Raw genomic sequence first — 17247 nt, 5'->3', positions numbered from 1 at the left:
TTGAGCACATTGAGGGTACCAAAAACACAGCAGCTGACGCTGTCACGAGGTAACATGAAGCTGTTTTTTCAGGTACACCCAGAAGCAGACATCGTCGGGGTCCCAGTTCCCTCAACACAGTATCTCCAGATGGACTAACAGACTTCATCACGGTGGCAAATTCTTTAATCAGACAGTCCCTTGCACCCAGCACCAAACGGGCGTATGACGCAGCTCTAGCCTCTTTTTCCACCTTCATGCACAAACTAGGTCTCCCTGCCACAATTTCGGTACGTTCCTCTGTTGCTTATGTTGGTTTCTGCCATTCTTCTCTTCACCTCTCCTACAACACCATCAAGCTTCACTTAGCAGGGTTACAACACCATAGATCCCTCTCACATCCCGACGCACTTTCTCTACTGTCCACTAACCCCATTAAGGCGGCACTCAAAGGCATCCTTGTCCTGTCACGTCCCAAACCACCCTCCCGTGCACCAGTCACTGGCGACCTTTTCCGATCCATGTCCTCACTCCTGGACACTCACCCGTTTGGTCCCAGACTCAGCACTGTCATCAAAGCAGCGATCTACTTGGCCTTCTACGGATTCTTGAGGCCGGGGGAGTTCACACGCTGCGGTCGAAGGTCACGGGGTCCTCTCCTGAGCCAACTATCACCGCACGGGGCAGGGTTTGCACTCACTCTGTCTTCCACCAAAACCTGTAGATGGGGAGCCACCATACGCTATTTTCCCACTTTTCACCAATGGTGTCCGGTCCTGGCCCTCACACAACTCCTTTCCACGTTCCCTGGACGGCCAGCTCTCTTCTGCCGGTCAATGGGTCAGCACTCTCCTCTTCACAGTTCACCAAACACGTGCGGTCCCTTGTCAGAATCCTGGGACACGAGCCTAGTTGTATTTCAGGTCACTCGTTTAGGATCGGAGCAGCCTCTGCAGCGTCTAAACACAATGCCCCTGCACACGTCATCAAGAAGTTGGGGCGCTGGAATTCTGCCTGTTTCGAGCGCTACGTCCCTGACCCGTCCACCGAGATGGCGGGGGTGTTTAAAGTGTTGGCTCTGTAAATTCAAATAAAACTCAGTTATACCCTACCTCCGACTCTTTGCCCTCTATCAGGCATGCCCACGGTCGCGGTAATTGGGCACACCTCATCCGCTAGTTTTCCCTCTTAGGTCCTCTAGATGGTCTCCTGTTTCCAGGTCGGTAAGTACGGTCAGTATTATACAGTTTGTACAGGTCCCACTCTAGGCTCTTCGAGCCATGACCACAAGTGTTAAGCCTAATTGGCTTTATTTGTGGAAATGGCGTGGGGTATATAATCAACCATATCCCACATCTGGGGGCGTGTGTTACGTTGGCGTCACCCACCCAGCCCTCCCTCATTCTCATAATTCTCACCAGGGTATGCCCTCTATCAGGCATACCCACGGTCGCGGTAATTGGGCACACCTCATCCGCTAGTTTTCCCTCTTAGGTCCTCTAGATGGTCTCCTGTTTCCAGGTCGGTAAGTACGGTCAGTATTATACAGTTTGTACAGGTCCCACTCTAGGCTCTTCGAGCCATGACCACAAATATAAGAAAAAGTTTTTGGCCTTGAATACCCCTTTAATCTATAATACATCAAAAGTTTTTTTGATGAAAGGTAACCTTTAAAATCAACTTTCTTCTCCATTCTGAGGTCGGTTTTAACTTCAACAAGTTGTCTTGACCACATCTACATGCCTAAATGCATTTATTTCCTGCCATATGATTGGCTGATTAGCTATTTGTGGTAAACGATTGAACAATAAGTGGCCAGTGAGTAAAACGTTATAATTCGGTGGTTATCTACAGTATAATAAATGCGGCGTATCATGTGGACATACGGGAGTATACGATGATCCGACACAAAGATAATACAAAAATAATATAAAAGCAATAAAATACATTTGGAAACATTGGAATTTACATTTGCAAATTACATTTTTGTGTAAATAATTGTGGTAATACCGTATATTGTGCCATTCTATTATAGTTTATTAATAACCGTGGAATCAGCGGACAAATAATGACCTCTAATATACAGTCATGGCCGTAAATGTTGGCACCACGGAAATGTTTCTATATAATGATGAAGTATTTCTCACAGGAAAGGATTGCAGTAACACAGGTTTATTCCCTTTGTATATATATATATATATATATATAGATCTCCTCTCCTCTGTATATATATATATATATATATAGATCTCCTCTCCTCTGTATATATATATATAGATCTCCTCTCCTCTGTATATATATATATAGATCTCCTCTCCTCTGTATATATATATATAGATCTCCTCTCCTCTGTATATATATATATATAGATCTCCTCTCCTCTGTATATATATATATAGATCTCCTCTCCTCTGTATATATATATATTGCAGTAACACAGGTTTTGCTATACACGTTTATTCCCTTTGTGTGTATTTATATATATATATATATATATATATATATATATATCTCCTCTCCTCTGTATATATATATATATATATATATATATAGATCTCCTCTCCTCTGTATATATATATATATAGATCTCCTCTCCTCTGTATATATATATAGATCTCCTCTCCTCTGTATATATATATAGATCTCCTCTCCTCTGTATATATATATATATTGCAGTAACACAGGTTTTGCTATACACATGTTTATTCCCTTTGTGTATATATATATATATATATATATATATATATATATATATAGATCTCCTCTCCTCTGTATATATATATTGCAGTAACACAGGTTTTGCTATACACATGTTTATTCCCTTTGTGTGTATATATATAGATCTCCTCTCCTCTGTATATATATATATATATATATAGATCTCCTCTCCTCTGTGTATATATATATATATATATATATATATATATATATAGATCTCCTCTCCTCTGTATATATATATATAGATCTCCTCTCCTCTGTATATATATATATATATAGATCTCCTCTCCTCTGTATATATATATAGATCTCCTCTCCTCTGTATATATATATATATATATATAGATCTCCTCTCCTCTGTGTATATATATATATATATATATATATATATATATATATATATAGATCTCCTCTCCTCTGTATATATATATAATCTCCTCTCCTCTGTATATATATATATAGATCTCCTCTGTATATATATATATATATATATATATATAGATCTCCTCTCCTCTGTGTATATATATATATATTGCAGTAACACAGGTTTTGCTATACACATGTTTATTCCCTTTGTGTGTATATATATATATAGATCTCCTCTCCTCTGTGTATATATATATATATATATATAGATCTCCTCTCCTCTGTGTGTGTGTATATATATATATATATATATTGCAGTAACACAGGTTTTGCTATACACATGTTTATTCCCTTTGTGTGTATTGGAACTAAACCAAAAAAGGAGGAAAAAAAGCAAATTGGACCTAATGTCCCCAAACTCCAAAAATGGTCCGGACACAATTATTGGCCCCTTTCATAATTGTGGATAAATAAGATTGTTTCCAGCATGTGATGTTACTTTATACTCACCTGGGGCAAGTAACAGGTGTGGGCAATATAAACATCACACCTGAAAGCAGATAAAAAGGAGAGAAGTTCACTTAGTCTTTGCATTGTGTGTCTGTGTGTGTCACACTAAGCATGGACAACAGAAAGAGGAGAAGAGAACTGTCTGAGGACTTGGGAACCAAAATTGTGGGAAATATCAACAATCTCCAGGTTACAAGTCCATCTCCAGAGATCTAGATTTGTCTTTGTCCACAGTGCGCAACATTATCAAGAAGATTACAACCCATGGCCCTGTAGATAATCTCCCTGGGCGTGGACGGAAGAGAGAAACTGATGAAAGGTGTCACCGCAGGATAGTCCGGATGGTGGATAAGCAGCCCCAAACAAGTTCCAAAGATATTCAAGCTGTCCTGCAGGCTCAGGGAGCATCAGTGTCAGCGCAAACTATCCGTCCACATTTAAATAAAATGAAATGCTATGGAGGAGACCCAGGAGGACCCCACTAAGGAGGAGACCCAGGAGGACCCCACTATGGAGGAGACCCAGGAGGACCCCACTATGGCAGGAGACCCAGGAGGACCCCACTATGGAGTTGACCCAGGAGGACCCCACTATGGCAGGAGACCCAGGAGGACCCCACTATGGAGTTGACCCAGGAGGACCCCACTATGGAGGAAACCCAGGAGGACCCCACTATGGAGTTGACCCAGGAGGACCCCACTATGGAGGAGACCCAGGAGGACCCCACTATGGAGGAGACCCAGGAAGACCCCCACTATGGAGGAGACCCAGGAGGACCCGCTATGGAGGAGACCCAGGAGGACCCCGCTATGGAGGAGACCCCGGAGGACCCCACTATGGAGGAGACCCCGGAGGACCCCACTATGGAGGAGACCCAGGCGGACCCCACTATGGAGGAGACCCAGGAGGACCCCCACTATGGAGGAGACCCAGGAGGACCCCACTATGGAGGAGACCCAGGAGGACCCCACTATAGAGACGACCCAGGAGGACCCCGCTATGGAGGAGACCCCGGAGGACCCCGCTATGGAGGAGACCCAGGAGGAATGTGTACAAGACATCATGAAATCTGAGGATTACCAATGGATTTTGGGTCGCACTGTACAGCCCAGTGTCAGAAAGCTGGGTTTGTGTCTGAGATCTTGGGTCTTCCAGCAGGACAATGACCCCAAACATATGTCAAAAAGCCCCAGAAATGGACGACAACAAAGCGCTGGAGAGTTCTGAAGTGTCAGCAATGAGTCCAGATCTAAATCCCATTGATCACCTGTGGAGAGATCTTATAATTACTGTTGGGAAAAGGCGCCTTCCAATAAGAGACCGGGAGCAGTTTGTAAAGGAAGAGTGGTCCAACATTCCAGCTGAGAGGTGTAAGAAGCTTATTAATGGTTATAGGAAGACACTGATTTCACTTATTTTTCCAAAGGGTGTGCAACCAAATACCGTGTTTCTCCAAAAATAAGACCGGGTCTTATATTAATTTTAGTCACAAAAAACACACTAGGGCTTATTTATTTATTGGGGGGGGGGGGGGGCTGTAGCAGTGTGGAGGATGGGGGGCTGTGGGAGTGTGGAGGATGCTGCACCCCCCCCCCCATCTTCCACACTGCTACAGCCCCCCATCCTCCACACTCCTGCAGCCCCCCATCCTCCACACTGCTACAGCTCCCCCATCCTCCCCTTCCCCCGTCATCCTCCACACACCTACAGTGCCCCCCACCCCTCTGCCATAATAAACTACACATTTCATCCCCAGCGGAAACCAGCACTACCCCACCTTCATAGCGTCCACAACTGAAGCTGCAGCTCTCGGCGGTGGGATCTCCTTCTGCTGCTTAGCAGCCGGGGCAGGGACATGTCCGTGACATCAGGCGTGCTTACACGCGCGGACGTTTTAAAGCGACAGTGTCCCTGCCCCGGCTCATTTAACTTGCCAAGGGACCAGCCAAAGGGGGGGGGGGGGGGGGAGTGGAGAGCGTTCCAGTCCGCATTACTGGCGGCCACGGTCCGGATCTGGACCGCGGGCCGCCAGTTGAGTATGTCTGGCCTAGGTCTTATTTTCGGGGTAGGGATTATATTGCAGCCCACCCTGATACTCCAGCTAGGGCTTATTTTCGAGGTAGGGTGTATTTTCAGGGAAACAGGGTATTAAAGGGGTATTCAAGGCCAAAACATTTTTTTATATATCAACTGGCTCCAGAAAGTTAAACAGATTTGTTAATTACTTCTATTAAAAAATCTTAATCCTTCCAATAGTTATTAGCTTCTGAAGTTGAGTTGCTGTTTTCTGTCTAACTGCTTTCTGATGACTCACGTCCCGGGAGCTGTGCAGTTCCTATGGGGATATTCTCCCATCATGCACAGCTCCCGGGACGTGAGTCATCAGAGAGCAGTTAGACAGAAAACAGCAACTCAACTTCAGAAGCTAATAACTATTGGAAGGATTAAGATTTTTTTAATAGAAGTAATTTACAAATCTGTTAGACTTTCCGGAGCCAGTTGATATGTTACTACAATCCTTTCCTGTGAGAAATACTTCATTTTAGGGGTGTCAACATTTACGGCCATGACCATCGACCGAGGATTGATGAAAATGATGCAAAAGTTATGCGACTACTAAATGTTACCCTGTGTAATTTGTCTAAAAAGAAAAAAAACTCTAAAAATATTGATATAAGATAATCGATATGGGAGAAGTTAGTGGGACGGGACAGGACGGGACGCTGCGATTACTTTAGGCTTGAAATGCGTGGACATATACTGCACTGCCTCAAATGTGCATCGACCGATTGTTCAAAGTTATACGAATACTGTTCTATAGAAGACTTCATTACGTTATATTTCGATCAGGGACAAACACGACATTGTTCACACTGCGCTCGTTGGACTGTGTTGTCTTTCTTTAGGTTCATTGCAAGGTGAACAAAACGGTAATCGCTGCGGCCTGTGGGGTCAGGATATTACGACTATATTGAATCCCTCATCTCCGGTGTGACTGCTCTCATGTTTAACCAGACGCGATTTCTTTGCAAAACATTTCCCACATACTGAGCATGAATACGGCTTTTCCCCAGTATGACTTCTCTTATGTATGTGCAGATCTGATTTGCTCACAAAACATTTCCCGCATTCCGAACACGAATACGGCTTCTCTCCAGTGTGATTTCTCTCGTGTATGACAAGAAGGGATTTCTGGGCAAAGCATTTCCCGCATTCAGAACAGGAATACGGCTTTTCTCCCGTGTGGATTCTCTGATGCGTGACAAGATTTGATTGATTTATAAAACATTTCCCACATTCTGTACATAAATAGGGCTTCTCTCCTGTGTGAATCCTTTCATGTTTTATCAGCTGTGGTTTACTTGCGAAACATTTCTCACATTCTGAGCACGAATACGGCTTCTCCCCTGTGTGTACTCTCTCGTGTATAACAAGCTGTGATTTATGCGTAAAACACTTCTTACATCCTGAACATGCATACGGCTTCTCTCCTGTGTGAATTCTCTCGTGTATAACAAGACTCGATTTATCTGTAAAACCTTTCCCGCATTCTGAACACGAATACGGCTTTTCCCCTGTGTGACTTCTCTGATGGTTCCTTAGTTTGACTGTAGTAACAAAACATTTCCCGCATTCTGAACATGAATATGGCTTCTCTCCTGTGTGACTTCGAACGTGAATATCAAGTTGTGATTTATTTCTACAGCGTTTCCCACATTCTAAACACGAGTACGGCTTCTTTTCTTTGTGACATCGCTCATGGTTTCTTAGTTTGACTTTAGTAATAAAACATTTCCCACATTCTGAACATGAAAACGGTTTCTCTTCTAGGTGAATGCTTCTGTGTGTGACAAGAGCTGAACTTGTTGTAAAATCTCTTCCACATTCACCACAATGGAACCTTTCATCCCCTGTCCTTGTGGTAACAATGTGTGGTTGGTCAGGAGAAGGTTCCTCATGATCAGGTGGATTATTATAGGATAGATCTGGATGGACATTAGGGGTAAGGAGGTCTTCTCCTGAGGAGCGCTCCATCATATCTTCATCTTCTCCGGAGGAGCGCTCCATGATCTCTCCATCTTCTCCTGAGGAGCGCTCCATGATCTTTCCATCTTCTAATATATAATTTTGCGAAAACATGACGTTTCCTTCTGAGTTGTGTTCTGTTAGGATTAAAGATGGATTCTGTTATTTATTTATTCATTTAAAAAGGGGTATTCCAGGAAAAAAAATGATTTTTTATATATCAACTGGCTTCAGAAAGTTCAACAGATTTGTAAATTACTTCTATTAAAAAATCTTAATCCTTTCAGTACTTATGAGCTGCTGAAGTTGAGTTGTTCTTTTCTGTCTAAGTGCTCTCTGCTGACACCTCTGTCTGTCCCTCTGTCTGTCTCGGGAACTGTCCAGAGTAGAAGCAAACCCCCATAGCAAACCTCTTCTACTCTGTGCAGTTCCTGAGAAAAGCAGATGTGTCAGCAGAGAGCACTGTTGCCAGAGAAGAACTCAACTTCAGCAGCTGATAAGTACTGGAAGGATTCAGATTTTTTTAATAGAAGTAATTTACAAATCTGTTTAACTTTCTGGAGCCAGTTGATATAGATATATATATATATATATATATATATATATATATATAAAAAGTTTTTTTCCTGGAATACCCCTTTAATCACACATCAAGGAGAGAAATTTATAACATCTGTCAGGCTACAAACCCTGGACATCTTTTCCCCTATCCAAAAGGATAGGGAATAAGATATCTGATCGCGGGGGTCCGACTAGCGTTCCCAACATTTATGGTGATATTCAGCCACCATCCTGCTACAATCCCCAGAATCAGAGATAATACTGATCATTTTTGCCCCTTAGATGCTGCAGTCAATAGTATCCACAGCATGTAGGTGGTTATACAGGAGCAGGGACACCGATCGTCTGGAAGTTTAATATTAAAAGGCAATAACGCATTATTTACCGCAGCATTATATACGTGACCAATCACATTGTGAAGTCCCTAGTGGGAAATAAAAATAATGAAGGAAAACGGTCACCAAGTTCACCCGCACTAAACCCAATACACTGTGCGGGTGAACAGGAGTCCATACAGGGGTCACTTACTTCTTTTTATGTTTTCTTGTCGCCGCTGTTTTTATTTTTTTACTTGCACTCTGAAGGCGGGTCCCCCGCTGGCAGCCTTGCTTTGGGGCCTTAGCCCACCCCCCTTGTTCGCATATTTATTTTCCCCCTGAGCGCAGCGCATCGGGAGAGCGCTCTGTGCAGTGTAACTGCGCATGCGCCGGTCCCTCGCTACACCCGGATGTACCTCTTTCTGAAGTATCGTTACTCCACACTTACTCATGAAATCACACCCCGCCCCCTCAATGCAAGTCTATGGGAGGGGGCGTGACGACATAGACTTGCATTGAGGGGGCGGGGTGTGATTTAATGAGGGGAGGGGCTATGACGTCACAAGCTCCCGGCCCCGGCTCTACGCGTTCGGAACATTTTGTCCCAAAAGCTGAGCAGCGTCACGCCCCCTCCCATAGACTTGCATTGAGGGGGCGGGGCGTGAACTCACACGGGGGCGGAGTCGTGTTGTCACAATACTCCAGCCCCGTGGTTGCCGCGCTACACATTTGGAGCCTCCAGAAGGTGGGTGCACAATGACAGATTGCGGAGGTCTCCAGCGTAGGGACCCCCGCAACCAGACATCTTATCCCCTATCCTTTGGATAGGTATAAGATGTATTAGGGCCGGTGTACCCCTTTAAGTATGGAGCATGACAGGACCCATAGATGACCCTGGAGAGGATCTCTATATAGTCACCTCCCTCCGGTCCTGACTATACATAACACAGGGGATCACTGGGGCCTGAAGGGTTAATGTCATGTAGATCTAAGGTGGAGCCTCCCCTGAAGACACCTCTGAATTCCCTCTGTAATCCATTACTACATACCTGGGACAACACCTCCTGGAAATATTACATACCTGGGACAACACCTCCTGGAAATATTACATACCTGGGACAACACCTCCTGGAAATATTACATACCCGGGACAACACCTCCTGGAATTATTACATACCTGGGACAACACCTCCTGGAAACATTACATACCTGGGACAACACCTCCTGGAATTATTACATACCTGAGACAACACCTCCTGGAATTATTACATACCTGGGACAACACCTCTCGGAATTATTACATACCTGGGACAACACCTCCTGGAATTATTACATACCTGGGACAACACCTCCTGGAATTATTACATACCTGGGACAACACCTCCTGAAATTATTACATACCAGGGACAACACCTCCTGGAATTATTACATACCTGGGACAAAACCTCCTGGAAACATTACATACCTGGGACAACACCTCCTGGAAACACTACATACCTGGGGTAACATCTCCTGGAATTATTACATACCTGAGACAACACCTCCTGGAATTATTACATACCTGAGACAACACCTCCTGGAAATATTACATGCCGGGGACAACACCTCTCGGAATTATTACATACCTGGGACAACACCTCCTGGAATTATTACATACCTGGGACAACACCTCCTGGAATTATTCCATACCTGGGACAACACCTCCTGGAATTATTACATACCTGGGACAACAATTCCTGGAATTATTACATACCTGGGGTAACACCTCCTGGAATTATTAAATATCTGGGGTAACACCTCCCAGAATTATTACATACCCGGGGTAACACCTCCTGGAATTATTACATACCCGGGACAACACCTCCTGGAATTATTACATACCCGGGACAACACCTCCCGGAATTATTACATACCTGGGGTAACACCTCCTGGAATTATTACATACCTGGGGTAACACCTCCCGGAATTATTACATACCTGGGGTAACACCTCCCGGAATTATTACATACCTGGGGTAACACCTCCTGGAATTATTACATACCTGGGGTAACACCTCCTGGAATTATTACATACCTGGGGTAACATCTCCTGGAATTATTACATACCTGGGGTAACACCTCCTGGAGAATTATTACATACCTGGGGTAACACCTCCTGGAATTTCCTCCTCCACTTCCCTCCTCCACGGGTGATCGGCCCAGAGATCCGTCTCCTCTTCTGGTTCATCTTTAACCTCAATCTTAATATCCATCAGATCTTCAGCCTAAACAGACAAGAAAGAAAAAACTAAAATGGTCTTGGGGTCAATCACTTGAATGTGATATTCTGAGGAGACTTTAGAGTCATTTACCTGATTGTTCTCTGGGACATTTCCCTCTGGACAGTCCTGGGAATACAGAGGGCGGGGACACCTCTCGGGTGGATTTCTATCAACGACTCCATCTATAGGGAACACACAGGGAATGAATACATCAGTGCTGGATAGATGTCTATGTCACTAGGTAGTGAGAGTGATATCTATATATATGTCTCTTCTTACCTTGTGATGTGAGGGGCGGTGATCCTCCATCATGACTATGTCCTGGTACAGATCCTTGTGTCCTTCTACATACTCCCACTCCTCCATGGAGAAATAGACCGCCACATCCTGACACCTTATAGGAACCTGACACACAATGATACCGTCATCACCAGACCCCTCCATTACTGTATAATGTCCCTGCAGTGTCACCTCTCTAATCATCACCAGACCCCTCCATTACTGTAAAATGTCCCAGCAGTGTCACCCCTCCAGTCATCACCAGACCCCTCCATTACTGTATAATGTCCCAGCAGTGTCACCTCTCCAGTCATCACCAGACCCCTCCATTACTGTATAATGTCCCAGCAGTGTCACCCCTCCAGTCATCACCAGACCCCTCCATTACTGTATAATGTCCCAGCAGGGTCACCTCTCTAATCATCACCAGACCCCTCCATTACTGTATAATGTCCCAGCAGGGTCACCTCTCCAGTCATCACCAGACCCCTCCATTACTGTATAATGTCCCAGCAGGGTCACCTCTCCAGTTATCACCAGACCCCTCCATTACTGTATAATGTCCCAGCAGGGGTCACCACTCCAGTCATCACCAGACCCCTCCATTACTGTATAATGTCCCAGCAGTGTCACCTCTCTAATCATCACCAGAACCCCTCCATTACTGTATAATGTCCCAGCAGTGTCACCTCTCTAATCACCACCAGACCCCTCCATTACTGTATAATGTCCCAGCAGTGTCACCTCTCTAATCACCACCAGACCCCTCCATTACTGTATAATGTCCCAGCAGTGTCACCTCTCTAATCATCACCAGACCCCTCCATTACTGTATAATGTCCCAGCAGTGTCACCTCTACAGTCATCACCAGACCCCTCCATTACTGTATTATGTCCCAGCAGTGTCACCTCTCTAGTCATCACCAGACCCCTCCATTACTGTATAATGTCCCAGCAGTGTCACCTCTCCAGTCATCACCAGACCCCTCCATTACTGTATAATGTCCCAGCAGTGTCACCTCTCTAATCATCACCAGACCCCTCCATTACTGTATAATGTCCCAGCAGGGTCACCTCTCCAGTCATCACCAGACCCCTCCATTACTGTATAGTGTCCCAGCAGTGTCACCTCTCCAGTCATCACCAGACTCCTCCATTACTGTATAATGTCCCAGCAGTGTCACCTCTCTAATCATCACCAGACCCCTCCATTACTGTATAATGTCCCAGCAGGGTCACCTCTCCAGTCATCACCAGACCCCTCCATTACTGTATAGTGTCCCAGCAAGTGTCACCTCTCCAGTCATCACCAGACTCCTCCATTACTGTATAATGTCCAAGCAGTGTCTCCTCTACAGTCATCACCAGACCCCTCCATTACTGTATAATGTCCCAGCAGTGACACCTCTCTGGTCATCACCAGACCCCTCCATTACTGTATAATGTCCCAGCAGTGACACCTCTCTGGTAATCACCAGACCCCTCCATTACTGTATAATGTCCTAGCAGTGTCACCTCTCTGGTAATCACCAGACCCCTCCATTACTGTATAATGTCCCGACAGTGTCACCGCTCCAGTCATCCCCAGACCCCTCCATTACTGTATAATGTCCCAGCAGTGTCACCTCCCCAGTCATCACCAGACCCCCCACCCCATTACTGTATAATGTCCCAGCAGTATAACTCTCCAGTCATCACCAGACCCCTCCATTACTGGTATAATGTCCAGCAGGGTCACCTCTCCAGTCATCACCAGACCCCTCCATTACTGTATAATGTCCCAGCAGTGTCACCTCTCCAGTCATCACCAGACCCCTCCATTACTGTATAATGTCCCAGCAGTGTCACCTCTCCAGTCATCACCAGACCCCACCATTACTGTATAATGTCCCAGCAGTGTCACCTCTCTAATCACCAGACCCCTCCATTACTGTATAATGACCCAGCAGTGTCACCTCTCAGTCATCACCAGACCCCTTCATTACTGTATAATGTCCCAGCAGTGACACCTCTCCAGTCATCACCAGACCCCTCCATTACTGTATAATATCCCAGCAGTGTCACCTCTGTAATCATCACCAGACCCCTCCATTACTTTATAATGTCCCAGCAGTGTCACCTCTCTAATCATCACCAGACCCCTCCATTACTGTATAATGTCCAGCAGTGTCATCTCTCCAGTCATCACCAGACCCCTCCATTACTATATAATATCCCAGCAGTGTCACCTCTCCAGTCATCACAGACCCCTCCATTACTGTATAATGTCCCAGCAGTGTCACCTCTCATCACCAGACCTCTCCATTACTATATAATGTCCCAGCAGTGTCACCTCTCCAGTCATCCCCAGACCCCTCCATTACTGTATAATGTCCCAGCAGTGTCACCTCTCCAGTCATCACCAGACCCCTCCATTACTATATAATGTCCCAGCAGTGTCACCTCTCCAGTCATCACCAGACCCCTCCATTACTGTATAATGTCCCAGCAGTGTCACCTCTCCAGTCATCACCAGACCCCTCCATTACTATATAATGTCCCAGCAGTGTCACCTCTCCAGTCACCACCAGACCCCTCCATTACTGTATAATGTCCCAGCAGTGTCACCTCTCCAGTCATCACCAGACTCCTCCCATTACTGTATAATGTCCCAGCAGTGTCACCTCTCTAATCATCACCAGACCCCTCCATTACTGTATAATGTCCCCGCAGTGTTACCTCTCCAGTTATCACCAGACCCCTCCATAACTGTATAATGTCCCAGCAGTGTCACCTCTCCAGTCATCATCAGACCCCTCCATTACTGTATAATGTCCCAACAGTGTCACCTCTCATCACCAGACCCCTCCATTACTGTACAATGTCCCAGCAGTGTCACCTCTCATCACCAGACCCCTCTATTACTGTATAATGTCCCAGCAGTGTCACCTCTCCCGTCATCACCAGACTTCTCCATTACTGTATAATGTCCCAGCACTGTCACCTCTCCCGTCATCACCAGACCCCTCCATTACTGTATAATGTCCCAGCAGTGACACCTCTCTGGTCATCACCAGACCCCTCCATTACTGTATAATGTCCCAGCAGTGACACCTCTCTGGTAATCACCAGACCCCTCCATTACTGTATAATGTCCCAGCAGTGTCACCTCTCCAGTCATCACCAGACCCCTCCATTACTGTATAATGTTCCGACAGTGTCACCTCTCTATCACCAGACCCCTCCATTACTGTATAATGTCCCAGCAGGGTCACCTCTCCAGTCATCACCAGACCCCACCATTACTGTATAATGTCCCAGCAGTGTCACCTCTCCAGTCATCACCAGACCCCTCCATTACTGTATAATGTCCCAACAGTGTCACCTCTCCAGTCATCACCAGACCCCACCATTACTGTATAATGTCCCAGCAGTGTCACCTCTCTAATCATCACCAGACCCCTCCATTACTGTATAATGACCCAGCAGTGTCACCTCTCCAGTCATCACCAGACCCCTCCATTACTGTATAATGTCCCAGCAGTGACACCTCTCTGGTCATCACCAGACCCCTCCCTTACTGTATAATGTCCCAGCAGTGTCACCTCTCTAATCATCACCAGACCTCTCCATTACTGTATAATGTCCCAGCAGTGTCACCTCTCCAGTCATCACCAGACCCCTCCATTACTGTATAATGTCCCAGCAGTGTCACCTCTCATCACCAGACCTCTCCATTACTATATAATGTCCCAGCAGTGTCACCTCTCCAGTCATCCCCAGACCCCTCCATTACTGTATAATGTCCCAGCAGTGTCACCTCTCCAGTCATCACCAGACCCCTCCATTACTGTATAATGTCCCAGCAGTGTCACCTCTCATCACCAGACATCTCCATTACTATATAATGTCCCAGCAGTGTCACCTCTCCAGTCATCCCCAGACCCCTCCATTACTGTATAATGTCCCAGCAGTGTCACCTCTCCAGTCATCACCAGACCCCTCCATTACTGTATAATGTCCCAGCAGTGTCACCCCTCCAGTCATCACCAGACCCCTCCATTACTGTATAATGTCCCAGCAGGGTCACCTCTCTAATCATCACCAGACCCCTCCATTACTGTATAATGTCCCAGCAGGGTCACCTCTCCAGTCATCACCAGACCCCTCCATTACTGTATAATGTCCCAGCAGGGTCACCTCTCCAGTTATCACCAGACCCCTCCATTACTGTATAATGTCCCAGCAGGGTCACCACTCCAGTCATCACCAGACCCCTCCATTACTGTATAATGTCCCAGCAGTGTCACCTCTCTAATCATCACCAGAACCCTCCATTACTGTATAATGTCCCAGCAGTGTCACCTCTCTAATCACCACCAGACCCCTCCATTACTGTATAATGTCCCAGCAGTGTCACCTCTCTAATCACCACCAGACCCCTCCATTACTGTATAATGTCCCAGCAGTGTCACCTCTCTAATCATCACCAGACCCCTCCATTACTGTATAATGTCCCAGCAGTGTCACCTCTACAGTCATCACCAGACCCCTCCATTACTGTATTATGTCCCAGCAGTGTCACCTCTCTAGTCATCACCAGACCCCTCCATTACTGTATAATGTCCCAGCAGTGTCACCTCTCCAGTCATCACCAGACCCCTCCATTACTGTATAATGTCCCAGCAGTGTCACCTCTCTAATCATCACCAGACCCCTCCATTACTGTATAATGTCCCAGCAGGGTCACCTCTCCTGTCATCACCAGACCCCTCCATTACTGTATAGTGTCCCAGCAGTGTCACCTCTCCAGTCATCACCAGACTCCTCCATTACTGTATAATGTCCCAGCAGTGTCACCTCTCTAATCATCACCAGACCCCTCCATTACTGTATAATGTCCCAGCAGGGTCACCTCTCCAGTCATCACCAGACCCCTCCATTACTGTATAGTGTCCCAGCAGTGTCACCTCTCCAGTCATCACCAGACTCCTCCATTACTGTATAATGTCCAAGCAGTGTCTCCTCTACAGTCATCACCAGACCCCTCCATTACTGTATAATGTCCCAGCAGTGACACCTCTCTGGTCATCACCAGACCCCTCCATTACTGTATAATGTCCCAGCAGTGACACCTCTCTGGTAATCACCAGACCCCTCCATTACTGTATAATGTCCCAGCAGTGTCACCTCTCTGGTAATCACCAGACCCCTCCATTACTGTATAATGTCCCGACAGTGTCACCGCTCCAGTCATCCCCAGACCCCTCCATTACTGTATAATGTCCCAGCAGTGTCACCTCCCCAGTCATCACCAGACCCCCCACCCCATTACTGTATAATGTCCCAGCAGTATAACCTCTCCAGTCATCACCAGACCCCTCCATTACTGTATAATGTCCCAGCAGGGTCACCTCTCCAGTCATCACCAGACCCCTCCATTACTGTATAATGTCCCAGCAGTGTCACCTCTCCAGTCATCACCAGACCCCTCCATTACTGTATAATGTCCCAGCAGTGTCACCTCTCCAGTCATCACCAGACCCCACCATTACTGTATAATGTCCCAGCAGTGTCACCTCTCTAATCACCAGACCCCTCCATTACTGTATAATGACCCAGCAGTGTCACCTCTCCAGTCATCACCAGACCCCTTCATTACTGTATAATGTCCCAGCAGTGACACCTCTCCAGTCATCACCAGACCCCTCCATTACTGTATAATATCCCAGCAGTGTCACCTCTGTAATCATCACCAGACCCCTCCATTACTTTATAATGTCCCAGCAGTGTCACCTCTCTAATCATCACCAGACCCCTCCATTACTGTATAATGTCCCAGCAGTGTCATCTCTCCAGTCATCACCAGACCCCTCCATTACTATATAATATCCCAGCAGTGTCACCTCTCCAGTCATCACCAGACCCCTCCATTACTGTATAATGTCCCAGCAGTGTCACCTCTCATCACCAGACCTCTCCATTACTATATAATGTCCCAGCAGTGTCACCTCTCCAGTCATCCCCAGACCCCTCCATTACTGTATAATGTCCCAGCAGTGTCACCTCTCCAGTCATCACCAGACCCCTCCATTACTATATAATGTCCCAGCAGTGTCACCTCTCCAGTCACCACCAGACCCCTCCATTACTGTATAATGTCCCAGCAGTGTCACCTCTCCAGTCATCACCAGACTCCTCCATTACTGTATAATGTCCCAGCAGTGTCACCTCTCTAATCATCACCAGACC

General features: G+C 46.1%; 2 protein-coding genes across 3 annotated transcripts in view; one reads left to right on the top strand and one right to left on the bottom strand.

Moving 5' to 3' along the window:
• The window catches only part of LOC130277649 (zinc finger protein 569-like), a 614204-nt gene that overhangs the window by 268518 nt on the left and 328439 nt on the right, over window positions 1–17247 (top strand). The window lies entirely within an intron of this gene.
• Window positions 6053–17247, bottom strand: part of LOC130299747 (oocyte zinc finger protein XlCOF7.1-like) — a 113154-nt gene continuing 101959 nt past the window's right edge. The window contains exons 15-18 of the mRNA XM_056551489.1: window positions 11017–11026; window positions 10828–10919; window positions 10617–10740; window positions 6053–7736 (exon numbers count right to left, since the gene is read on the bottom strand). Of these exons, the coding sequence (XP_056407464.1) occupies window positions 6526–7736; window positions 10617–10740; window positions 10828–10919; window positions 11017–11026 (1437 nt within the window). The 3' untranslated portion in view covers window positions 6053–6525. The remainder of the gene's footprint in view (window positions 7737–10616; window positions 10741–10827; window positions 10920–11016; window positions 11027–17247) is intronic.

This window comes from Hyla sarda, chromosome 1 (assembly GCF_029499605.1).
Source record: "Hyla sarda isolate aHylSar1 chromosome 1, aHylSar1.hap1, whole genome shotgun sequence".
In the NCBI taxonomy this organism is placed as follows: Eukaryota; Metazoa; Chordata; class Amphibia; order Anura; family Hylidae; genus Hyla; species Hyla sarda.
This window is presented reverse-complemented; position numbering and strand designations above follow the sequence as displayed.